Source organism: Hetaerina americana, unplaced genomic scaffold, assembly GCF_022747635.1.
Source record: "Hetaerina americana unplaced genomic scaffold, ioHetAmer1.1.p SCAF_24, whole genome shotgun sequence".
NCBI lineage: Eukaryota > Metazoa > Arthropoda > Insecta > Odonata > Calopterygidae > Hetaerina > Hetaerina americana.
Genome location: NW_027286808.1, coordinates 7,500,368 through 7,528,019, shown reverse-complemented (window position 1 = coordinate 7,528,019; position 27,652 = coordinate 7,500,368). Strand labels below are relative to the sequence as shown.

The 27,652-nt window shown below is 35.7% G+C and overlaps 2 protein-coding genes across 4 annotated transcripts in view; one reads left to right on the top strand and one right to left on the bottom strand.

The window, feature by feature from the left end:
* The window catches only part of LOC139689503 (rab GTPase-binding effector protein 2-like), a 34,190-nt gene extending 18,311 nt beyond the window's left edge, over positions 1–15,879 (top strand). For all 3 annotated transcript variants that reach the window (XM_071586660.1, XM_071586661.1, XM_071586659.1), the window contains exons 10-15: positions 821–966; positions 1,496–1,589; positions 7,492–7,667; positions 8,248–8,350; positions 10,601–10,828; positions 14,500–15,879. In XM_071586660.1, coding sequence (XP_071442761.1) covers positions 821–966; positions 1,496–1,589; positions 7,492–7,667; positions 8,248–8,350; positions 10,601–10,828; positions 14,500–14,667 — 915 coding nt within the window. In that variant the 3' untranslated portion in view covers positions 14,668–15,879. The remainder of the gene's footprint in view (positions 1–820; positions 967–1,495; positions 1,590–7,491; positions 7,668–8,247; positions 8,351–10,600; positions 10,829–14,499) is intronic.
* Positions 15,880–21,010: 5,131 nt separating this feature from the next.
* Chchd2 (Coiled-coil-helix-coiled-coil-helix domain containing 2) lies at positions 21,011–25,727 on the bottom strand. The gene is made up of 4 exons (XM_071586620.1): positions 25,470–25,727; positions 24,526–24,670; positions 21,657–21,897; positions 21,011–21,452 (listed from the first exon to the last, which is right to left on the bottom strand). Exons 1-4 carry the CDS (start codon positions 25,502–25,504, stop codon positions 21,439–21,441), a joined length of 435 nt encoding a protein of 144 aa, XP_071442721.1. The 5' UTR covers positions 25,505–25,727; the 3' UTR covers positions 21,011–21,438.
* Positions 25,728–27,652: the final 1,925 nt, after the last annotated feature.

Genomic DNA, 27,652 nt, shown 5'->3' with positions numbered 1-27,652 from the left:
ACTGGTGACAGATCATGGTTTAATGGTTATGACGTGGAAACTTCCAAACTCCCAATCATCCCAATTGAAGCTGCAGCACGAGCCAAGACCCAAAAAAGCGTGCGGAGTTCGTTCGAATATGAAAGTTTTGCTTACAGTTTTCTTCGATTGCAGGGGCGTGGTGCATCATGAGTTCTGCCACAGGGTAGAATGGTAAATAAGGAATATTATCTGCAAGTTATGTGCAATTTTCGTGAAGCAATCTGATTTGTGGAAGAACAAAAATTGGCTTTTCCACCCCTGCTCACACATCATTACTTTACCACAAATTTTTGGCCAAAAAACAACACTCTAATGATGCTGCAGCCACCGTATTCCTTAGATCTGGCCCCCAGTGACTTTTTCTTGTTCCTGAAACTGAAGAGGCCCATGAAAGGACAATGCTATGCTACGATTGACGAGATGAAGGCTGTATCGAAGGAGGAGTTGAAGAAGATCACAAAAAATGATTTTTTGAAGTTTTTCGAGGATTGCAAGAAAACGTTGGTACAAGTGTATAATATCTAATTGGGATTACTTTGAAGGAGACAAAATAGATATTCATGAATAAATAAATAATTTTTGAAAAAACACAAAAGTCGCGATACTTTTTGAACAGACCTCGTATACCATAGAGATGTACATCATTATCCTGGGTTGTGTAACAAGTAAAATGAGTTTATGTAAACTTAGATGAAATTACAGGTTAATTGTAAATTAATAATAATTGATTGTGTGTTTTTGTTCTGCCCATAATTCTAGTTAGTGTTATACATTTAAAATAGATATTTTACCTTTTTAGGTGTCAGACTTAAAAATGCATGTTGAGAGGTCAGAGGGATCAGTCCAGAATTTGTGGGCTGAATACCATAAAAAATGTGATGAGGTCAAGAAGCAGTTGGCAAAATTGGCTAATGAAAGGGAAAAGGTTGATGCAGAACTGAAAAGGTAAGAAAACTGTTTGATGAAAATTGCTTTTACCACACTTTGTTATTGTCTCCTGCATATCTTTTGGAACTATCTGAATTGAGGGAAAGCATAAAAAAGAAGGAAATCAGAAGGATCTTGCCACATATCATGAAAGAATAATCTTGCTATATTAAGTCAATGTCTTTGTTTGAAATATATAAACATATGTGGTATTGTGAGGGAGTTCATTGAATAGGATAAATATCTTGTGTATATGGCTTTGTCCATAGTCTATTTGCTTCTTGTAATCAGCTATTTTGAGGTCTACCTGGCAGGAATCACCAGGAACTATTTTCTATAAAACAATGTATAAAGTCTTGAAGTGGTTGATGCATACATTTGATGCTTTTAGGCTGTCAAACTTAAATTGTTGTAAAATAATACCTTTAAATAGAATCCACTTATTATATGAGGCTGTGGAATCTCATAAAGCAAATTCAAGCATTTCCTTTGGTTTGTCCTTTGTATTGAAAAGATTTGCTCTAATTAGAGATTCCATTTCTTTAAGGCTACAAAATGAAAATGACAATCTCGTGGGCAAACACAGTGCACATTCTCGGGAGTTGCAGAATGAGACTATTAATCTGCCTGATAAAGTTGAGGTAAGTTTAAATGTTTATATTTTAAAGCTAATTCACCATAGTAATGTGATTATTTTACTTACAATTACTTACTTTTGTTTTGATATGAAAATTGGCCAGGAAACATATCATCGTCAAAGGTAAACTACCTTGTGTCACAAGAACTTCCTTTTGTTTGCCCTACATCACTTCCTTCTTCAGTTCAATGCGCTTCTACCTGCCTTCTTACCATCTAAAAACCACCTTTTCAAATTTCCTCTATTCATTTCAGCAAAGATTCTTCATGCTATCATGGCCTTTAGCATCCCACGACTTCTCCATATTTCCTCTATTTGCCTTGTCTGCCCTCTATATTTCCCCTAGTAGCGTCCTCTCATCTTCTACCCTGCATAAAATTTCATTGTTAGTCTAACTGGGGTTAGGTGGTAGAAGAGACTCCATAGTCTTAATCTCGCCCCAAAATAAGGACAACTATCCATCTATCTAGTGTTACTTTTTCAGTTTTTTTTCCTACCCTCTCTCAAAAGCTTCTAATTTGCACTGCTCCTCTTTCTTAAAAAATTAGGTTTCAGATCCATACTGTGTGTGGCCCATATTAAATCCTCTTCTAATCTTATCTTTATCTCTCTTTAGTGTACCTGTCATCCAGTCCCATCTGGCAAATGCTTCTTTCACCAATGAAGACTTCTCCTCATATCCCTACTCCCATTTTCCTCCAATATACTACCAGAATACCTTTGCTATTCCACCTGCACTAGTTTGTTCCCTCCTTTAATGCTTAAAATGGCCAACCTACTTATTGAGAATCCTGCTACTCACTTTCATTCAGCTCAAGCCCTTCCTGTGCCACCCTCAATATTTCCTCTACACATAAGTGGTCTGTCTAGAAAGGATCAAGCCATGCATTGCAATATTTTGAGAAAAATAGCATGCCTAGAACAATGAGATCTTAGTCTCCTTTGAAGTTCTTCCCTTGGGGCCTCACACACTTATCCTAGCATCTGTTCCACTTTTCAAAACAATAGGCGAAGTCCTTTTTTGGAATAGTCATAAACTACCTTGTTGCATTCTTCTTTATCTTGTCAACATCAAGAATTTCATGCTGCAGTATCAGGGAACTAGCTCCAAGCTGCAAATGATGACCCAGGTTTTCTAAAAATAACTGAACTGAATGGTCGTAACTGGAGTTGAGTCATGGGTCTGCGGCTATGACACTGAAACTAAAGCCCAGTCTTCCCAAGAGTCAGTTGAGATAAAGGAGAATGTGACAAGCCAACTGATGACCATTCCGGAAAAGCACTTTGCCAGTTGTTTTGAAAAGTGGAAGAGACACTTGGATAGGAGTGTGAAGGGGACTAAGGCCTCATTGTTCTAAATAGGCTCTTTTTCTCCAAATATTACATGGTTGGACACTTTCTGGACAGACGTCATATGTTAAATAGTGCTTGCAAATACATACAACCCTGTCCAGCTCCCCTGCCCATCACTGCCCACCTCAATTTTCCATCTGCTATGCCTTATCTTACCATTTGGTTTATGTACAGGGTTTGAATTAGTATTCTCTCCTTCAAATCTACTTCTATATTGTGCGATATTTCACTCAACTTTGGCTACTCTATGTGTTTGAATGCTATCTCAAAAAACAAGTAAAAAAATCCTGATTATATAGTGTACCTTTCTACTGATATTCTCATTAATGCAGTGGTGTCATGTGTTTCCCTCCCCTTTCTTACCCCAAACTTGGTCATTGCCTTGTTAGTTATTTACATTATTATGTAACCTATTGAAGATTATCAAAACTACCTGTGCTACATGTGATATTAGACTCTCCACCTTATAGTAATTACCTACTGCTGCTTTTCTCTGTCTCTCTTGGGATAGGATCAAAATTGATGTCTGCTGGTCAAACTGCTTCATAAGTATTAAGTTTAAGCTAAAAAAATCTCTTACTTCCATTTGCCCTAAACTCATTAATTCTGCAGGGATGTAATGTGTTCCTAATGTCTAGCTTAACTTCGTTTCCCATAGTGCTCTTTATATCTTATTATATGGTATTCCTTGACCCAAGCCATTCTCATATACGTCGCATTTCCTTTGAATGTGTATATATGTGTGTATGTGTACAGTATTGGCCACAGTACTGCGATGTGGAAGGCAATAGGAAACCACCAGATTAGTCTCCCTAGAATATCCAGCCTTGTCTTGCATTCAAATTTCAGTAGAAAGATAAGTGCTGCAGTAAACTAATCCTAGGATTGAAATACTAAAAAAAAATGTGTATAACAGGCTGGTCTAATCTGTTTACTATACAGCTCTACTATACGTTCTTTTCCATCTTCTGACTTCATTAATAACTTTTCTATTTTATCTCTTATGGAAGGTATAAGTTTGCTCTTCGAACATGATGAAAATTCTTTCATATTTTGTAATGACTTCGTCCATTCTCTGTAATTTATCTTTATCCTGATGCTGCTTTTTCACCAGATTTCCTTGGCCAAATTGGTTTTTAACAAATTTTATTGTTTTGTTCTCTTCTTCCTTTTCCCTACCTCCATGCTAATATGGTTCCATGTTCTTCTCTCTTTCATCATCCTAATCATCTCTCCTGTGACCCATGGCTTCTTAGCTATCTTTTTGTCTACCATTCCTTTGCTGCTGTTTATATCCCATTTTGAAGCTCTGTCCACAGTTCCCATCCCTTTATCCTCAGATTTTTTAAATTTTTATTTTTTGCTTTTTTATCAATTCTATTCTCATTTTTATTCTCAATAGAGCTTCAACATTTTACTTCCAACTCTCCTGCTCCTAATCCATTGGAATTTTCAATTGCATTTCAAGACAGTTAAATTAAGATCTATATTTCCTCCCAGAAACTAGGGGTGTTAAGTGTAGAGTAGTAAACATTACATAGGAAATTGTTTTAGCTATGCTTTGGTGGAACACTTAATGATTTAAAATAATTCTGCAAAGAATCTTTATTACATGACCCCTGGTTTCATTGCTGTGCAACATTTCCAGGTGAATTGCAGAAAATTATCTACATGTATATATATACTCAATTTTTGGGAGTGGTGAGAAGGTGGGTCAGAGGTGGAGATGGTGTTAAGTCAGATGCGAGGGGAGAAAATGTAGTTGGTTACATTGTTGTTGTAGGGGAAAGTGTGGCAAGGGATATGATAATGGATTGAATAATGGTCCATTCTCAGGGGTGGGACTGAGTAAGGTGGATTTATGTTTACCATGTGCAAATGATAAACATACTTAAGTGTAAGCTTAATTCTCTAGGTTGGCTCAAGCTCAATACTCTTTTGATTGGTTAATACTGTTTATTGTATGTATAAAGATATCTCTCAGTGATGAGAGTTCAACTTGTCCATGGATTTGTTAAAGATGTTTTTTGGTAAATATTATCTATTGAAAATTTGCATGTTTCGCTCTCTGGTGGATTGAAGTACCTTGTGTAATTCCATATAAATTATGTAATTGGTTAAAAACTAACAGGTAAAGGCTGGACTCACATCAATGCTTGTTGCAAAAATGGAATTTTTATCTCATTCAGGATTATTCAAGTTGAAAGTGGAAGAGCCATAAGGCCAAATATGGCTGGCAGTTGGTGTTTCCTTGGAGAATGGTCACATTCCAAGTAGTTTCCCCATATGACAAAATAGTGCAACTAGGAATATCAACACTTCTCTTCTCCTCCCAAATGTCCCATTTCAGTGACTAACTCCTCCCACCCACCTCTCTCAAGGAGGGTTTTGGAGGAGGGGGGCTTGAGAGAATTATTTATCATTTTTGTTTTAGGTAATCTACCAGCTAAGGTAGGTTTTGGATTGGCACAACTTCCAAATAAATAAATAGCTTGTCTTTCCCCTGACAAAACACAGCCCAATCTATAACTCTGCCACAAGCCCCTCTTCTTCTCCATGTGCTTCCTCCATCAGTCCAACATCTCTATCCTATTCCTGCCCCTTCTTTGTTTTCCTAACAGTCTCCCCTCTATCTCAGTCTTCTACATCCAACTTCTGATTAGTATGCATTTCATCCATCTTTCCTGTCTCCTTATGATTTCTCCCCCACCATGTTTAGCACTGCCTCTTTTGTTTTCCTTTCTGTCCACTTCACCTTTTCCATCCTTCTCCACGCCCACTGTTGAAAAGCATCCATTCATCCTGCTTCAACGGCCATGTTTCCACGCCGTACAAAACTACACTCCATATCAATGTTTTAAAGAACCTTTTCTCAGCATCCATTTCCTACCATCAATTCTCTCCTTCAGAAAACCTCCTTGCCTTGTGCAATTCTTCTCCATATATCCCTAATACTTTGACCATTTTGGTCTAAAACACTTCCAAGATACATGAACTGTTCCACCTGCTCCAGCTTTTGCCCTCATATTTTGATGTTAACCTTGGCCTTTCTCTTTCTGGAAAATCGCATTACCTTTGTTTTATATATGTTGATTTTCATCCACTATCTATTGCCCTGAATTTCCAATCCACTCAGCAATACTCGTCACCCATTAGCTGACTGACAAACTAGGGCTTGGTCATCAACAAATTTAGCTGATTTTATGAATTCCCTGCCGACTTGTATTTCTATCTCCAGTTCTTCCCATGCCTCTTTAATCATATTCTCCACATATATGTTGGACAGCGCAGGTGATAATTGGCAACCCTGCCTTACTCCTCTGCTTAACAGTGCCCATCCGGACTCACCATCCCCCACTTGCACCTGAGCAATCTGAGACATGTACAGGTTGCGGATTAGCCTCCTGTCCCTCCAATCCATTCCCATTTTCTACAATATACTTATTACTTTTTCTCAATCCACTATAAAAAACACCTTTTCTAAATCTAAGAAACAGACAGAGATAATTGTATTCTTGTGAATGATAATTGAGGTGGTTTCCCATTGCCTTCCTCAATAGCGTTTTTAACAAAACACCATCACTCAATGGCCACCCCATTGGGGTCACTCAGCCGCCTCACTCAGGAACAGATTCTGCGCAGACTACCTTTTGTCTGGCTCCTAACCTTCATCATATCTGGAATGGGTGACCCTACCAGGAGCAATTATCATTGCTCCGGCCAGCACAGCTCAAGGAGTCATCGGAACATGCAAGCTCTTCCACCACGTCAAGGTTGTAGTCCATGGGAGAGGCTTGTGAGAATGTTGTGTAAAAATTATTTCTTAATGTCTTTGTAAAATTTTATACAAATTTACACCAATGTATGATATGGAAAAAAATTTTGGAACTCAAGAGTACATACAAGCACATTTCCTTCTAACAGTGAATCTCTTCAAATGAGCGGAAGCTATTTTGGATCCCCTGTTTTTAATTCTTTCTGTGGAGGTTTTACTAAAATGATTTCAAGATATCTAAAAAGGCTATTCATGATTAAATCTTCATCATATTTTCATAATTTCTATCTCCATTATTTTATTCCCTATTTCTTTCTTTTCTATTCTTCTTTTTCATATACTGACCCCCTACCTTTTACATCCCGTGCCTGACTGAGGTGGCTACTGCATCAGTTTTCATAATTATACTTTATCAAGTTTCTAATTTAATGCATTGCTGTGTTGTCAATTCATATCCCTGACTTGATTCAACAGTAAAATCAAATATCTTTTGTTGCCCCATGCGATACCTGAATTTGTGATGATTGAGTCAAAATCACCCTGTAAACATATCTACAACTGTAACTGACTGTAACATTGGGGTATATGTTTTTTTAAATTGTTGAATTTGAAATTTATTTGATTTTTTCAACCATTACTGTATGAATAGGATATATTAGCTTCTCTAATCTCTTCAATTCAACCTTTGGGGATGGCTAGAATGATGGCTGTTATATTTCTACATATGTATTTGCATGGCGGGGTGCATATGACTTATCCAGTTTCATTTTAACTCTAGGACTTGCAGGAGCTGTTGCTGAAATTCAGAGAAGAAGTGATTGCTGCTAAAGTTGGCAAAGAAGCTGCAGAAGAGACCGAAAAGACTCTGCAGCAGGAAATACTGAATCTCTACCAGCAAATTGAAGGAGTGGAAAAAAAGAGTTCTCATTTCTATAAAATTTCTGTCGAAAACCAGTAAATATTATCTTTTTTATAAAAACTTAATCTTTATTTGAAGGATACAGGGAAAAGTGTAATGTTAGGATTTATTTAGCTTTTAGAAATCCTGATAAATAGCAGAGTGATTTTGAAGTTGAGCATAAATAGAATATTACATTTATTTAGCTTCAGTAGGTTTTTATATATTCCTTAAATTATAAGTGTATTCTTTTCCACTTTTAAAACCCATATGTATAACTTGTGTAATTAACTTTTTCATTCAATTACTAGTGGTATCTCACACCATCAGAGAGGGTGTATTACATTCAGTGATCTATTTAGGCAGAAATCTAATAGTCATATCTAATAGTAGTAAGTAATCTAATAGTAATAAGTAATGGTGTGGACAGAAAATAAATTTTGGGAGATGAGTGAACTAATGCTGACCCTTAGTTGAAAACTGAACTGTACCGACCCCGAAGATGTAATTCCTCTCTCTTCCCCCCCCCCCTCCCCCCCAATCTCATGTTAGTAGTGTTTGGAGAGACTATCGATATGTACACTATCCTTAATAGTCTTCAGTTCATCATCATTTGTGATATTCTTCCAATTTCAGGAAGATCTCTGAGGAGCTAGCCCATATGCGAAATGTAGAAAGCAATCTTCAGCACCAGCTGGCAGAAACAAGTAAAAAATTGGCCGAGTCATTAAATGTTAAGGTAATGTGATATTAATGAGAAATAATAGATGAAGGACAGGGTATGCACTGAAAGAGGCATATTGTAACTCTTCTCTTGCCACCGGTCAAGATTTCACAGAAGTGGAGTAATTCAGCAATTCTTACTACTTCTTAGTTCTTCCTTATCTCTGTTATTATACTTTAGTATTTATTTAATTGTACACAACTTAACTGTAAAATGAGCTAATAAGTTATCATATGTTTAGTGCCCAATCGCTGTTATGTGAAGTAGACATTTGTTAAACTCACAAATTGTAATACAGGAGCAAGAGTCCTATGGAATACCAAGTAATTATGCGGAAGAGCTTGATTAACAGTAGGAATTTAATGAAAATGCAAAATATTCCGATTAAATGCTTAACTTTTGTTGTATTGATTTATTTTTGACACAAATTGGTTTATCATAATGTTTATCATTCCTCATTATTTGTCCTCTCTCTTTTTCAGAATATTCTAAACCAAATGTAATTTAGGGTTTGATATTTTGTCTGAAAATTACGTAGTTGATAAGGAATATGATATGATTTATGTGAAAAAAGATATAAATTACTTTTACCAAAAAATCTCTTTTATAAAAGAAATTTGCCATGCATCAAATGGTATCTGTCATCCTTGAAAATATTATCTCAAAGTAAATGGAATTTATCACTGCCAAATTATTGCTGAAGGTCAATATTTTGGAATTTGGTTTTGATGGTCCCTAGAGCTGTGCCGGTGGGTGAAATATTAATTACTCTCAGTATGGTCACTTATGCCAGATAGGTTTAAGGGTAGGGGCCTGGTGAGGGAAGCATGTGAAAGGAGAGATGATAATGAGGTCAGAGGCATTGGTTTAGGAACAAGGGATGACCGGTGGGAGAACACAATATGGTTCTGCGGGAGAAAGGGTTTAATCATAACAAATACTTGGGTTAAACACCACAATATACATAGGTATGCACTGGTGGTGATTCAGAGAGACTATTATGACAGTTAAGACTTATGGTTTGGGACAAATTTAGGAACAGTGTGATTAATTCACAGTTTCTCCGCAGCAGGTGTGCATTCAGATCATAATTTATTTCTATTGAAGTGTAACATCAGATTCAAGAGAATAAAACAGGAAAGATGGTTGAGGAAATAGTATGTAAGAGCATTTCGCAGCATGAAAAGAAAGAAGTATAATTGAATTGTAAAATCGAATGGTTGCATTAAATAGTTAGATGCTATATCTATGTTTAGGTTCCCCAGAAATTCATCACTGCTACTAGGACACCACCCTGGCATCGCTACTGTGTGCTGGGAAATTCAAAGTTGGTTCCTTTTTCAACAGGCCCCGTATTTTTGTAGTCATGTTTCTTGTGTATGATTATTATGCATCAATTGGACACCATCCATTGATTTTTTTAATAAGTGCATGATTTGTTTGAATAATTTCTACTAAATCTTAAAAAAAAATCAGGTGGGTTGTATTTTTATTAGCTTTATTGTACAAATTATATTTCACCTCACTTAGTCTTCAGTATTCACGGCACATTCATGATGAGGGTTAACTACAGTGAAATAATGCTTGTCCCCCAACTCCTAACATCCCAATATTTTCTCACTCTTTGCTCATTGAAACCGATTACTCTTTTGCTAAATGGAACCAAATTTCTTTAATTAAGGTCTGCAGGTATCTAAAATATAGTTTTCCCCATGGTAAGTGAGATGACTGAGTGACACTTTTGAAAATTTTGCTGTTTACTGTGCTTGGATTTACATCTTAAATCCTCTGAAGACATTATGTTATTCTATCACAGATTATTTTAATTCACCATAAAATGATCAAAACATCAGTGATAAGCAAAATGTATATTCTCTTTGTTATGTTACTTTTGTTAATTAAAATGTCTTCTCTTCAATACCTTGAAAAAGGTTCATGTCCTAGTTGTGCTAGTTGGTGTAAGTATTCATGTGCTGTGAACAAGATAGTTGATCATGTTCCATGTTATCAATTTTAAACTTTTAATAGGATTTGAATATTATCAGACTACTCTGATATCTCTGCTTTCTTAATTGCGGCAATGAAGTTAACAAGCATATTATCATCATTGTTACTGTCATGATATACTATCATCTGTAGAATGTGTAATTTTGAACTGCTCTTTCACTAGCCGGGTGTTATGAATACTGAAATTTATTGCCATATGATAATTGGTATTTACCTAGATATTATATGTGATAAATAATGAGACTCATTACATTTTAGAAAGAAATTGAGGCCTCCAATGCTGAACTTCGCAGTCGCATGTCAGGATTAAAACAAGAACTAGATAACAGTTTGAAAGTGCAACAAGATTTCGTGAATTTCTCCCAGTCACTTCAAATGCAGTTGGAACACATTCGGGAAAATGAGAAAGAAGTTCGGTGGCAGCATGTAGATGATTTTGAAGACTGTGCCAGTTGTCGAGCTCCGTTTCCTTCTAGTGCAAGCAAGGTAATAATATTCAAAGGGAGATGACTGTGGGAGATGCTGCAACAGTTATTTTAATATAGTCATCTGCTGACGTGTATCGAATTGTAGGAAATTCATATTGTAAAACCCAATTGCCTTTACTGAGACTCAAGCCTGGATCCCTTGATTTCTGCGTGAGTACTTAAACCAGTTAATCTTCCAAAGCCTTGGTAGCTGATTAGTTATCGTAATCAGCAGGAAATCAAGGGATATGAGTCTCAGTCAAGGCAAATGATTTTTGCCCTGTAAAATTAATGCATTTTAAGGTAATATTTTTTTGAGAAACTGCATGAAGATTTTATGAATCTTTTGTCCCACATTCTAAATGAAATAATATCCAGTAATTGCCAACATTTTGTGAAATGGATCTCTTTGAGAATGGTACAAAATCATATACATAATGCTCTTTTACATAATAAAATATTGGTAATTGGAAGACAAAATGGTGGACTGTAATATATATACAACATAGCAAAATTCATTAAAACGTCACCCCTATTAAGCCCAAACTAAAAAATTCAGCTATATTATATAATGGTTAGTATTTTGGTCACCTTTTGATGTCCTGTTAAAAAACTGGAATCATTTGCTACTCTGGCCTCATTAGATAATGTATTTAACATTTTTAGACCCATTATTTTGCAGTTCTTCACTTTTTCAATCCTGCTATACCTCAAATCCTTATTCTTATGAGTATCATGATTATGAAAGTATGCTCTAATGGTCAGGGTTGTTTAATTTCTATTTATGAAAGAAATTACTTGAAAAACACTCATAGAGAGAATAAACTCATCATTATTCTAGCTTGTTGAAAGGAAGGCTTAAATGCTCATATTTATTTAAGCCAAAGAGTCTTGATAGCATTCTTCTGGGCTGCAGGAATGTGCCCACAAACTGCACCATGATTGATTTGGTTTTGAAGCTAGGCATAATATACACTAATCACAACCTTAATACCATTGGCTTTGTTTTTCTGATTAAGTATAAAAACTGCTTAGTTTTGTGTATATATATTATTTGCATGGCTATCCCAAAATCCAGGTTTTCATACAGGCCTAAAATTTCAGTCATTTAACCTGTGCATGTCAACAAAACTTTTAGGGCTTGGAATGGAATGGCCATTGTATGATGGTATCTCAATTATTTAAGCAATGAGGAAAATGGGAAGACCCATTTCAATTTTTTTTCTCAAGGATGCCTTCCTAAGAAGAGAAGCCAGTCAAGAGAAGAATCATAGGGATTACACAAGCAGAAGAACATGTAGAGATTCACATCCTAGACATGCAATGGAGGCTTTCCAAGGATGTACTTACTCAAGGAGATATTTATCCAATATGATATTAACTAATTTGTTGTCTCCGGCGTAACTATTTCTTGTATGTTAGTGCCATGCATTTCTTCTTTGGTTGATCTTCTTGCATGCACCACCTGTGGATGCTCTCTTGCTCTGTCAACCTCTTGTGACATAATTTCCTGAACCTGCCTTTCTATTTTGTGGAAATTTAATTCAAATGTGTGAGCAAATGGATGGATCTTCAGATTGAATAGTGCATACAGTGATACCAAACTTACGAAAGAAACCTCTACATCCAGTTTTTCAAGAAACTTCACATTGTTTAATGCTCAAAGTTTCATCTTTATATACTGGGACTCTTCTTTGGTGCAGTTGTCAAAAGTTACTCAAGTTTTTCTTCAACAAGATCCCATAATCATTAAATATCTAGATTCATAGAAATACATGAAATCACATGGAAATATTTAGCTATATATTTCAAATATTTATTGATTCTGCAAAACATCATACATTTAAATGAACATATTAATTATATTTTAAATAACAATAGCTATTCTTAATTTCAAATGCATGGCTGGATAATTGATTGAAATATCACAGTAATTTTCAACCATATTCAGTCAGAAACTTTCGAGCTAAACATACATTTCAGCAGAGTAGAGCAGTGCTCTTTCTCATTACCCCTTATTAAGTCCCCTGAAGTATATGGCCAGAATCTGGATTAAAAGGAAGTTAGGTCCCAATTAGTGAGTGTTTGCTTTAGCTGGATGGTACAATCAATTTCAGCTGCGAGGCCATCATGGAGTGCCTGTGATATACCTGATAATGGCATAGTGGCTTAAAACAATTTTGCCATCAAAGAAATCATGGCAGTCACAAAGTTTTTTTTTTGTTAAATATTGGAAAATTCTCCAATTTCAGTACTGGTTCATTCAGTTACACATGGGTATGTATTGTGTTTGTTGGTCCTTACAGAGAACCTAAGAATCAAGGAAACCAAGCATTCCTTCAAATCAGGAATTCTCAATGGTTAAAGAGGATTTTATTTAGTAGTTGCATAGAAATACCTGTACTTCAAAATTACCTGTTTCTGAACTTTTAATGATATTATAGAATAGTTGGAAGTGTAAAATAAAAACTGTTCCTCTGGTGTCATTGCCGATAAAATAACATTTCTTAACCAGGGTAAAGACAGCAAGTCTTTCCCTGTCAATTCTTGTCAAGTTCTATCTGGAAAATGGAAAAATTGCCCCACTTACAAGGTAGGACAGTAATTTTGATTCATTGTCTTCAATAATTTCATTATGATCAATATGATGAAAGAAGACACTTTGCTTATCCACATAATTACGTACATTTTTATTGCGACCTAGGTTTTGTTACAGCATAACATATTCAGGTTAGTTGGAAAATTTTTAAACAAGCACACATTTATGTATATGCAAATGCCAGAAAATAGGGGAGAGAACAACCAAAGGATAATTGGGGGAAAGTGAGGGAAAAAGGCTGGGTCGGGAAAGGTTAAGTAGCAAAGGGAGGCAGGCTCAAGGAATGTCATAGGATGGTCTACCGGATAATGGCTTGGTGATTAGGTGGACAATGGGAAACCACTAATGGCCTGATTTAGGGTGAACTAGTGATGGGCTGGTTGGCCGGTGGGTGGGGGGGTTTTGCTAGACATCCTAAACTATGCCAATTCAGGAAAGGTTGTTTTAACCAACAAATTTTTATATCCCTCTCGCTCCCCTTTGTTGCATTTCCCAATGACCAGCCCTTTAAACCCCCCACCCTCAGGCCAACCAGCCTATCACCAATCTACCCTACGTCTGGCCATTAGTGGTATCCCATTGTCCTCCACCAAATCACCATGCCATTAGCTGGTAGACCATCCTATGATATTTCTCAAGCCTTCCTGCCTTCATTCCTTAAAATTTTCCTTCTCTCCCCCGACCCAGCCTTTTTCCCCCACTCTTACTCAATTATCCCTTGGTTGTCCTCTCATCCCCTCCCCTCTTTCCCAGCATTTGTGTATGCATATGCATGTTCAAAAATTTTCCAATATATCAGAAGATGTTGCACTGAGATGAAACTTCGGTCGTAATACAAAAATTCTCTGTGAAAAAGCAAAGTGTCTTTTTTCATCGTGAAGGATTTCCACCATGTTACACCTGAAACTGTGTCTTGATCAATATGATTGGGTGAAATTGCCAAGCCTAATAGTATAACTTGACTGCACTCATGTTATATGGAGGTATTGGTACTGCATTTATAGGTAGTTTCCCTATAATCTAAGAAACTTGGCCATTGATAAATTGCATAACTCCCACAAAAACTAATCCATTTCCATATTATGTTTCAGAAACACTGCAATCACTGCGGCCGTGTATTTTGCCCAACATGCCTATCAGAAACTGTCAGCAGTGGACCTAATCGTAGGGAATATAGTGTGTGCAAAGTTTGTCACACCTTACTTGTCAGAGAGATGCCTCTGTTTTTCAGCTCTGGGACAACTGACATTCCTGATTAATGGTATCCATGCAACTCCTCCTGGAACCATAAGTGATAGGAATTGTAGTGGTTGGATAGAAAACAAATGATTTGACAAAGGTGGTGCTTCTTAGACCTGGCAGCTTTGCTGGTGAATACTCATTGTTCTTGGAAACACAAGGATCGCAATGAAATAATAAGGATGCATAAGCTAATTTGCAAAATTTTGATTTTTTGCATATAAGTTTTACCTGTTTTATGTTTGTGGCTGTGTTAATACCTGTTATAATCATGTCTGAAAAGAGTTGGCCAAAGTCTACTATAGTTTTAATTGGGCCCATATTTATTTGATTTTTTCATAGGCTTTAGTTTTAAAGTATTAATTCTGCTTTTGCTATTTGATGCACAACATATACCAAAGGGATAATTGTGTGCATTCTCAGGAATGAAAAAACATGAGGTTATTCAGTAACAGTGGAACCTTGCAATCAGTTTTGTTTGTGAATAATGATACGAGTCATCAAAATTTTAATTGTATTAGTATTTATTTGTTTTCTTTGTTCTTGGGCCATTCATGAGTGGTGTTTGCTGTTAACTATATGTATATTATAATATTTGTAGTGCAAAGGCTTCCATTTGCTCTCTGCGATGCATAAGTTACTATTTGAAGTTGTATTCCCCTTCCCGTTGCAGGTTGGAAGTCCATTCCTATGTAAAAATGTAAATATTCATTCAATTGTTAAAATAATGTTTTAAATTCTTCTAGTGTGGTAATATAAAATTGGTTTTTCTTTCAGAATTGTAAAAGACGAGCTGATGCTGTCAGCTAGAGAATACCTATATGTAATGTTAAAAAAAATCTCTTCAAATAATCATAATGCGATATCTTCATATTACACCAAATTTTTCAGATGTACCTAAATCCTTGCTTTTACATCTCTTTCAGTAACATTGAATTATCAAAAAAAAGTCCTCAACGTCATATGTAGGGGTGTTTTTATAGAATAATATTCTGAGAATTTAACTCAGTCCCTGAGGCTTGGTGATATGTTGTTATTTTTCTTAGACAGTGGGGGAGGTGGCTACCAAATCTATGCTGTGATATAAGACATAAAAAGAGGATTGGACTTGTGTGTTGTACTCAACAATTCAGATGCTGTGTGGTGCAATCCATAGAAATATTTTTTCCACCTATTATGTAGCATGGCAGCAGCCAAGGTTTAAAAAAAACTGTATATATATATATATATATATATATATATATATATATATATATATATATATATATATATATATCTATTTGACTTGTTATCTATTTCATTGTACATATTAAGAATGGCATGGTTTTTCAGCCCATATCATATATAAGAAAATTAATGTAAAGAGTAGCAAGCAAAATAAAAGATCGCTTGATAAAAGATTCATTACACAATGCGTGCAATATGTTGTGGATTTTCCTTGTTTGTTTCCTAATATGATAATGTTTCAGTTAAATTTTTTTTAAAAGTTGAAATTTAGGAATTGAATTGTATCTGAACAGATCCATTGAAATTTGGAGACAATTTTTTTGATGTAGATCTTTTATTTATTAAAAAAAGTCTTAAAAAATTCTATTCGTGTTGGTTCTGGATGTGCAATTGTCTTAATAAAAATTTCCCTCGATGGACATAAATGCCAAGCATGGTGCAATTTTTAAAGAAAGCTATAATTGGTATGGGTATTGCATTAACCATGACATTCTCCAAAATCAGAAATACACTGGAGGTTCTATTATAATGTATCATGTCTTTATTGTTTGAAAACCATTTAAAAGTAACTGCAATCAGTGCTATTTTTTGTACCTAAACACTCCTTTCCTTAGTATGTCTCATACATTTCAAACAATAAAGTGAGTTGATATTCCTCCCTTGCCTGGCAAAAACTATGAATTAAAAATTATATTTTTGCCTGAATTAAACATATTGTTTTATTATAGAATATAATATATGTATGTTTTAAGAGAAATATCAAGTGGAATGCAATGATAAGTTAAAAATGTATGTTGATTTTGACTCAAAGTATGTCATATTAATTTAAATCAAAACTGGTGGTAGAATACCAATAATAACAGTGAAGGAGTGAAAATAGTTCATCTGACAGGCTGATAGCTAAAAGAATACCCAATAGACCACCACTTTTGTTCATGACTGTTATAGATGCAGAATAGATCTCTACCTCTACTAAAATATCTACAAGGGCTCCTCTACCTGCCATTGACGAAGGATTTAAAATGATGCTATGAGCCCTTCCTGCAAGCATTATGAAAATGGCATTTCATATTTTTATCTCAAAGTGAGACATCTTGTAGAGATCTTATGAGTTCCATAGATCATGCCAGATGACATTATTGATAGCAGAGGAGCATGTCTTGTGAAGGCTTGACCTCCCTTTTTTTTAAATAAATGCAGTTTGTTTTCATACATATACTGACATGAATGTTGCCAGTTGAAAAATATAGGCTCTAGAATACAAGATAGTTGAATCTGCAGTGTGTATCTTTACACTTACCCACCTACACTGGGAACCTTTGAGTCATGAAAAAGCCACTGGCAAAAAAGTGTTGATGCTCAAGGGATGTACTTGAAAAATTTTGAGACAATATCTGAAAAAAATCTTTTTCTGAAACTTTTCATGCAAAACATGTAAGAGTACTTGACGATGGGCCCTAGGGGTGTGCTGGCAGGAGCAATGATAATTGCTCCTGGTAGGATCACCCATGCTAGATAGATTGAAGGATAGGAGCCAGATGGAAAGTAGTCCATGAGACATTAGTTCCTTAGTGAGATGGTTGCAAAGGCATCTGACACCAGTGAGGCAGTCAATTAGTGATGATGTCACGTTAAAAAACACTAATGAGGAAGGCAATGGGAAACCACCTCAATTATTATTCCCAAGATTTTTATGATAGACAGTAAAGAGAAAATGAGTCCTGGCAACTATGTTATTCAACCCAATCGGCCATGTGTCGTGCCCAGCAGCAGAAGAGACGAGGTTTCCATGTCATGAAATCTCATCATGAAATTTCATCTCATGAAATCCTTACATTGCAAAACGGTCAGCAGCAGCACAGAAGACCGAATTTGTTAAAATAGGAAATTGCAACGTTAGGACAATGTTGACGACAGGAAAATTAAAGAATAAAAAGCAAGTGATGGATATAGCAAATATAGATATTTTAGGCCTATGCGAGATGAGATGGAAGAATAGCAGGAATTACTTGAGTGATAGTCATATACAGTGGAGGGGAAGATAGCCAGCGAGTGGTTGACATAATATTGAATAAAAAGGTGGGAACTTGGTCATTGTCCAGGTATACATGCCACCAAGCAATCATGAGGAGGAAGAAGTCGATAAAATCAGTTGGAGGACATAATCCCATGTGTTCTTGCAGGGAAACATTTGATAGTGATGGGGGTTTGGAATGCAATGGTAGGCTAAGGAAGAGATAGTGATGAGGTGGGGGATTACGGTTCAGGTTTAAGGAATGACAGAGAAAAAGCAATTGAGTTCTGTAGGAGACACAGACTAGTCATCACCCAGACTTGATTAAGGCAGCACAAAAGGCATAGATATAGGCAGAAATACATGGAAAATGCCAGATGACTCATAAAGGTATCAGTTATATTATGGTTTTGCACAGACTTTTCAATTTGCCCAGTTTCCCTGGAGCAAATGTGGGCTCAGATCACAACATAGAACTTATGAGTCCAATTAATAACGATCAGGTTGGGGAGGCGGGTTAGGAAATAGAATATAGAAGAATTAACATGATTGACACGGAAGGAAAGACATCAAATAAGGGATATCAAATGCTGAATAAGAAACTATAGGAACTGTTTATAGGAGAAGGACAAGGAAACCATGGATGATATATGAAATGATTAGAAAGATAGATGAGAGAAGGAGATGGAAGAATGCAAATATATATAGGTAGAAAGTACAAATAGTTAAATTATAAATTGAGATAGGTAACAAATCAAGGATAAGAAGCATGATGGAAGACGCAGTGTTAGGATATGGAAAGTTTGCTGAGGAAGGGTGAAGTAGGTGCTTAATTTAAGAAGGTTAAAACACGTAGGTGCTTAATTTAAGAAGGTTAAAACACTATTGGGAAGTAAGAAGTGAAAATCTGTGTTAACAGTTAGGGATGAGTTGGGTAAAATAATAGTTTAACCGGAAAAGATGGAAGAAATATAGAGAAGAACTCTATGGTAGAGAACTTAGGCCAGCAAGGTTAGACATAGAATACTATGATGCAGATAACTTAGGTACAGGCAGTCTTGACCATGAGATAGAAAGGGCATTAAGGAAAATGATATCAAATAAGGCCGTGGGGGTGGACAACATTCCTGTGGAACTACGAAAAGGTTTAGGAAAATGTAGGAGGAAGAGTCTCAATGGACTGATTCATAGCATCTATGAGGAAGGAATCTGGCCAGAAGACTGAGAGGTGTTAGTTCCTATGCCGAAAAAGTTAAAGGCTACATCATGTGACGACTACAGGACAATAAGTTTGATTTTAAACGTAGCCAAAGTGGTCCTCAGAAGCATCGACAAGGGGATGGAGGGCAGGGCAAATGATTACTTAAGGGTTGATCAATTTGGGTTCAGGAAGGGGAGAGGCATGTGTGATGCCATTGCAGTAATGAGACTAATAGAGAGAAATATAGAACACTATCAGGACGTCTTTGTCTGTTTCTTAGATTTTGGAAAGGGGTTTTTTTTAGAGTGGATTGGAAAAAAGTAATAAGTATATTGTAGAAAATGGGAATGGATTGGAGGGACAGGAGGCTAATCCGCAACCTGTACATGTCTCAGATTGCTCAGGTGCAAGTGGGGGATGGTGAGTCCGGATGGGCACTGTTAAGCAGAGGAGTAAGGCAGGGTTGCCCAATTTCACCTGTGCTGTCCAACATATATGTGGAGAATATGATTAAAGAGGCATGGGAAGAACTGGAGATAGAAATACAAGTCGGCAGGGAATTCATAAAATAGTTAAATTTGTTAATGACCAAGCTCTAGTTTGTCAGTCAACTAATGGGTGACGAGTATTGCTGAGTGGATTGGAAATTCAGGGCAATAGATATTGGATGAGAATCACCATATATAAAACAAAGGTAATGCGATTTTCCAGAAAGAGAAAGGCCAAGGTTAACGTCAAAATAAGAGGGCAAAAGCTGGAGCAGGTGGAACAGTTCATGTATCTTGGAAGTGTTTTAGACCAAAATGGTCAAAGTATTAGTGATGTAAGGAAAAGAATTGCACAAGGCAAAGAGGTTTTCTCAAGGAGAGAATTGATGACAGGGACATTGAGTATGAATCCTAAGGAAAGGCTTGTTAAAACAATGACTTGGAGTGTAGTTTTGTACGGCGTGGAAACATGGCCGTTGAAGCAGGATGAATGGATGCTTTTCAACAGTGGGCGTGGAGAAGGATGGATAAGGTGAAGTGGACAGAAAGGAAAACAAAAGAGGCAGTGCTAGGCATGGTGGGGGGAAATCATAAGGTTACAGGAAAAATAGATAAAATGCATATTAATCGAAAGTGGGATGTTCAAGACTGTGATAGAGTGGAGACTGTTAGGAAAACAGGAAAGGGGGAGGAACAGGATAAAGATGTTGGATTGAATGGAGGAAGTACATGGAGATGTAGAGGGGCTTATTGGGTTGTGTTCCGTTAGGAGAGACATGATATTCGATAGTTTTCCATCAAAAATCTACCTTAACCACTGGATTGCCTAATAATGATCTCAATTGTATTTTACTAACAATCAAAACTTTGTGATATCCCCTCTTATGTGGTAATCAAACTGTCTATGCACTTGGGTACTTTACTTTTATTCTCAGATTATTTTTTCCCAAGCTTGTCCTTACAATGTTACTTACCGTTTGATTCCTTTTCATTTGAATTTTCTTCACTCGCAAGTGATCCATTCTCATTTTACGGACATACCCAGCCATATGATGCTAATATATTAACAAATAGTAAGCATAACCATAGAATATTCAGAAAAAAACTTGCATTTTAGGCTTTGTGAAAGTTATCAAAATCCACATTTCTTGACAAATATTATAACAGGATGACAAAGTAACTGGCCCTTAATACAAAAATGTTGAAAGATATTATGATAAGAAAGCACAGTGGAATCTTTTATTTATGCCATTAACCCATTTCTTAACAATGCCTAACCTTTTACTCCAGACTTGTTTTTTCAGTCTCCAGAGAAGACCTTTCATGATAAATAGATTTGAAGGTTAACTGAGATTCTTCAGATATAGTACTTAAACTACCATTGGCAATACTTGTTTTGAAAGTAGACTTCTTATATATTCACTAACAAATCATTTATTTTTGCAAAGCTTTATTTAAAAAAATACTACATATGAGGAAAGAAACTCTGTACAATGTCTATGAATACTTATCAGCCATAGGATGACATCCCATTTCATCATCCACCACAAATTATTTATCTTTGAATGGCTTATCAAAAGAATTTCAAACCCGAGACAAATTATTTGCATAAATGAATAATCACTTACTAGTTAATTTTTATTTAAACATTTCTTACAGGAGTATATTGGGCTTTCTAATACATAGGCCAGTCAGAATGATGTATATATGTACACAATTTTTAATGATGAGGTCCATTGTCCTTCCAGGTTTTAATTTTTACATAATTATCTAGACATGGCTGCTGGAAAACTGTACCCGGAGCAAATTACTGAATTTTAAAAATTCACTACCTGTTATTTCTTCAAACAGCAGAATTGATTTACACAGCAAGTCCTAAAATAAAAAATAAATTTATTTACGTTGCAAAAAGATGGATTAAAAGCTAACATTTACATCAATTTACTATCAATATAAAGCAAATTCTTAGAGTGGTTTCATTTTGATCAATTTGACATTTTTGTATTTAAAATATAAAGTATAAGCAACTAGTTCAGCAAAAAATTCCGAGCATTTCTAAACAATAAGGCAAGGACTTACTATTTTCTAATTTACACTGTCTCAGAACTTCATTAAATCCTTCACACAAGGTCAGATCTGTCTGTTGCTGGGCACACTCCAAGAACTGCCTGGTAGCATAATAGCATGGATCAGCTTGACTTTGTGCTTGGGCTGGAGGAGCATATTGAGCAGGTGCCTGGGCTGGAGCTTGAGCAGCTGGGGCATCTGAACTACCACCTCCACTAAACATTCCAGTCATAGCATGCCCTATGGTGTGTCCCTGGAAAATAAAGATAATGACATTTTAAAAGCTGCCAATATTTTCCACAAAATAGTCCATTATTAATTCATTTCAATATAATCGGGTTCAACCCTGTGAACATTCATCTTGAGGAATAAGACAAACTTTGCAAAATTCACAAATTTTTTTATTAAAATATGGTACTACTGGTTTCATCACAGAGGGGGTACCTGAAGATGTCACCTGCATGATGAAATGGTTAGTACCGTATTAATAAACATTTTTGTGAATTTTACAAAGTTAGTCTTATTCCTCAAAAATTTATCCTTTTACTTCTGTGATTGCGCTTGGTAATTCCCTCACTGAGCTCCTTTAAAAGTACTTATCCATCAGGATCTAGGCAAATGTAATCATCTCTTTTTCCCTTCCCCTTGGACTACCCCCTACTTAACCTCTAAATCTTTTGAAAATAATTCTGCATAAAACTGAAATGTCTGCAAAAATGAAATTTAAAAATAATTTATTATATTAATGAACATATATGTGATATTTATTATTATCAGGTGACGATGATGCAGCCACATTAAAACCGGCCCCATTAATAAATGTTATTTTGTGGAAAATTGCCAATTTTTAATTAATTAATAGCATTTATGCATTCAAATGGTGAAAGCATACTTAAGAATTACAAAATGATCTAATTGTAATCAAGTTTGGAGAAAAGAATTTCAAAAAGTTAAGTCTGATAACCATTGAAAGGATAAAAATCCTAGCTATAAGAAGTGAGAACGGCATCTTCAGCAGGTATTCATTCACAGAGTAATGAGAGTCTAGTAACATGTATAGACCATATGTGGATGCAATTTAGGGCTCAAATGGCTTATGTCCATGGTGAAACTATACAGCACATTCCCTTCCCTTATTTCATATCTGTCAACAGCCATTTTATTCATTTACCCCACATTCAAATTATTTCTTTCACAACACATCAATGCCTTCCTGTCTATCTTCAACCCATTTAATACTTTTAGCAACATTGTTTTCCTCATGTCTCAGCATGTGGCCACACCATAGAAGTCTACTATCTTTGAATTTCACAGCAAAGGGGGCAGTTTGCAGCCTTCCCCTTATTATTCGTTGAAGTACAGAAAAAGTGATCTAACACGACGTCCCCAAGTGAAATTGGGATAGAGCCAGGAAGCAAACCACACCGCACATTCTCAGCCCGTGTTTTTCTGTCCACACCAAACCAATTATTTCATTTTGTTTGGGATCTTAGCCTCTCTAAATGATGGTAATGTCTACTGCTGTATACAAAATGACAAAAATCACTAATACACATATTAAATAAATTATTTGTGAAATATGGGAGTGTGGAATATTATAAGGGGTTCATTTCCAATATATCATAATTTCACAAAAGTCACCCTGATAATTTTGGTCTAGCTCGGAAATTAATAGAGTTTTATGAGGGAGTAACTATGAAATATTTTGGAGTAATACTGCGGAAGAGGGGATTACTTAAGGAAACAAAAAAATTAAATATTACACACATTCATTAATTTCATCACAGTGAGTTACTTATCCCTTGGGAGTAACATCATCAAGGAAGATTTCCGGGCAGCAATTGACTGCACAGATTCAATTAAAATTATGCAATCAAACATGGATAATGTATTGCATGAATAAAGAAGCATGATTTAGCCTATGCATATGTCCTTGGAACAGTCAAATAATTTTATTGGGAGAATGAGAGTGCATTACAAGATAGCCCCTTTCTCAAAATAAGGATTTCAAGGGAAACATTGTTCACATCTGCATTTTTCACAAATCTTTATGCTTTGCTGGAATACTGAGAAAGAGCTTCATTAAGTAGGCACATTAGGATGTAGAAGAGATTTCTGTGATAGCTACAGCTATACTACCAATTTCCTGATGATGCAGTAATTTGATTGATAGGCAGTAATGAAGATCTAATTTGACAAGGGAGTGAATTAGAAGGACAAAGAGTAGTATTAGAGTCCTGGGGATGATGCCTGAGGAGTTGGATGTGAAAGACAAATAAGCTTTTAAGAATTAAAAGCCTATGAATTATGGCCAGTTCCATATATTATTTGACCTGAAAAATGAAATCAGGAAGGAAGGTGGTGATTTTTGGTAACTATTGTTCCCTTATGCATTCAATAGGCACACATTAGTGTGAAGTGTCATATTACTCTGGAGGTTTGGGAAATCGTTCAACAGAAGTTGCAAGACTAGTATTTGTAGGGTATTTATTGTTGGCTGGCATTATTTTCATGAAAGATCAACATATGTTTTCATCATAGGTATCTCGAACAATACTAATCCGAATTCATGCAAATATTCCTACAGTACCGCAGTTATATCAGAATAGCAGTGATTTTGGAGAGGTTCCGAGGCCACTTGGAACTCTTAGAACACTGGAAAAACTACTTGTACTCCTTGGATTCAATGGATGGAAAATGACTAGCCACTCAATCCGTGGCTCACACGACTTAAACTAAAGATGGTGTTACTCACTCTGGGAGTAGAATTTTGGGAAAGAATAATTGTAAATTGGTATAGACTGCTAAAACTGTTAGCAGATAAACAAAATACTACGCGAGATTGTCTAACTGACTTTAATAAAACAAGTATGTGTCATACCACAGCGGAACCAACGGCCACTCCACCAGCTGTAGCCGCCATCTGCTTAAACATAGAAGGCTGTTCTTGCACAACCATTGGCTGCGTTGGGGGGTGTGCATGCTGAACAGGTTGTTGTGGTGGTGCTCTCGCTGGGACACTGGACCTGATGAATTAAATTATTATCCCATCATTCACGTTCACCCCACTATCATCCCAGAGTAAAAATTAATTTGACGTTATTAAGTGAAATGACAACTACTAGAGTGTCAATACGAAAAACTCGAGTATAGATATACGTAAAAACAGTCGGGTAGCATGGCTATGGGAGGTGTCAATCTTTAATGACCGGCTGGCACACGTCCATGTACAGTGAAATATTCGAAAGCCAAAAGCAGTAAGCCGCTATCAGCATGTACCTCAACTGCTAACAATTATAATAATATGCAAAATATCAAACGAGACTCGAGTAACTTAGAAATTACAAAGTAGTATCAGATGAAATTGACCGGAAATGCCCTTGCTAAAACTATAAACAGGCCATATGAAAAATGAGTAATGCAATTCATCTTTCGATTAATCACTATCGTTCCGCAAGGATACCAGATTAAATATAATTAACATATATAAATAAAGAAAAACTAATGAAATTCGGCGAAATTCTTCTCAGATGAAATTATCAACGTAGTATAAGTTGATCTCGTATTAAAATTTAATTTAATTGCACATTGATTCAAATAATGCCTTCACCAATAGGTTTTAAGCATGAAAATTCGACCAATACAATAGTTAACCGTTAATTGCGTTCTAACCGGCAGTGCATGATCACTGTTCAAAGGTGGCATCAGATTAACGAGAAAAGCAAACATAATTCATGAAAATGAAAGGACTAATAAGCTGAAAACACTCTGCGCCGTAAAGTATATAATAAATGTAAGTTTATCTATAATTACATCCACTCTTACCTAGGTGCGGGGCTGACTCGCCTTTGTCGTGGCATTATGACGGTAATACACTTGATAAACTTTGTTCACAGCAATCAGGAACAGCAGCAGTTGCTCTGCTAGGAATGTCTTGGCAAAGCCGAAGAATAAGTGTATATGTAACTTTCTGAGCTGGAGGAGCGAAATCTTACGACTTCGTCAAGCTTCTAGAACAATTCTATGACGACCTTAACGACGCATGTATTCACGAGTTGGAACACTGGGACGACTGAGTTGAGTAACGCCAGGCTAGCCAACACGGTATTTTTGGAAAGATTCCAGTATAAGTCAAAAGCGTAATAAGAATTTAAAAGCAGTTATATGTTTGTATTATGATACGTAACTATTACGCAGAAGTGATGATGTTTATTTCGAGAATAATTTCCAAGAAAGTACAAATGTATGGTGACATTGCCTTTGGTTGTGTGGCAATAAGTTATTTATTAATTATAATAGACGTTGCCAAGCATCGCAGTACTTCTCTTTTGAATATAAGAGGGAATCTATTTTTTTGAATAAGAAAAAAATGGAAGGATGATAAAAAGAAATGGATGAAAAATTAACACCATTATAGGGTTCTTCATGAAAATATTTCGATGTTGGCCTACTGTGGACAATGATTCACTCAAATGTAGCAACATTTTAATTCCATTAGGGCCACAATTTTTGTTCTATATATAGCCAATTCTAGAAAATAACCTGTCCTTCATAGAAAAATCACGATTATCGACAGATGCCGAACATTCGTATGACATGAACCTTTTTTGTATCGAATGGTTGAAACAAAATGCATTATTTGAGGATATTGCAAATCGATATTCATACCTAAAAGCAACTGTTATGAATGTTAAGTTGATTTCATATTCTGGTTTAAAACAATGTTCGTTTTGTACGCTTTTATCAATTAATTAATTAATTAATGCTGGAATTGGTCAATTTTCCAAATTGCAATGTAATTTATTTTCGTTAACATATATCTATGTTTAAAGTATGTTTTATGCAGATGTAATTACTATTCCATCATTCCTCAATGGAGGCAAACATTTTCATGAACTGTGTGTAAGAAAAAAGTAATGATTTCATTAATCAAAAACATGGCAACCGCCGACATTGGAACTCCATTAAACAGCGCTCTACCTGGTCCGACGGAACTAATTTGAATTTCAACCCTGAGAAATCGCCACGTAATTTGTACACAAGACAGCCAATAGATGGAAGAGCATGTACCATAATGCTGAATCCGTTTGTGAGGCAGAGAGGCGGTTCGATTTCTGATTACCTTTGCTGTTTCAGTCGAAACCAGATATGATGTCTTTCATAGGCACATTGAATATTTTATTTTCATTTTTGAATGGTTTATTCATCAAAAAGCAAACATTGAATTTTACCAATTTATTTTAGGGCTATCGGAATAAACCTTGCATTTTTCGTTAATAATATATAGTGGTTTACATCAGTATTAGTGGTTTACATCAGTATTACGACATCCGTCTTGTGCAAGAGGATAATTTCCCGTTATACCAAATTCGATTTGACGGGTTTCAATGAAATGTGATTAGATGCGTTACAAGCAAGGGGGGGGTGAGGTAACTCCTTCTATAATACAATTTTCACGCCACCAAAAAAGCTGATGTCTACAGCAAATATACCTCAAATATAAAAAAACAATTAAACCAATTTTCCGTTTGATAATACTTAGACACAATACTGCGGGGGCAAATAAATAGATGACATGTTTTTTTCCGACGGGAATTGTGTGCAACTGAGGTTTTTTTATCATCTATACTATATACATCCTTTCAACTTTTAGACACGTTTCCAGAAATTGTTTTTCTGAAGGCTGCTATGATTTTGCTCTCAGCCTTAAACCCTCTGGTATTTACCACAAAGTCATGTATATGCACCGGTAGAGACGGTCCCTCCTTTGGTTTAGGATGTCTTCCTTAATTCATTGAAAAGTTTGTCACCTCGTTACTTAATACTTAATTGTTTTTTTGCAAGCGTAGAGATTCATGGGCGGCGCAAGGGTGTATGGAATATATATATATATATAAATATATATATATATATATATATATATATATATATATATATATATATATATATATATATATATATATATATATATATATATATATATATATATATATATACACATTCAAACA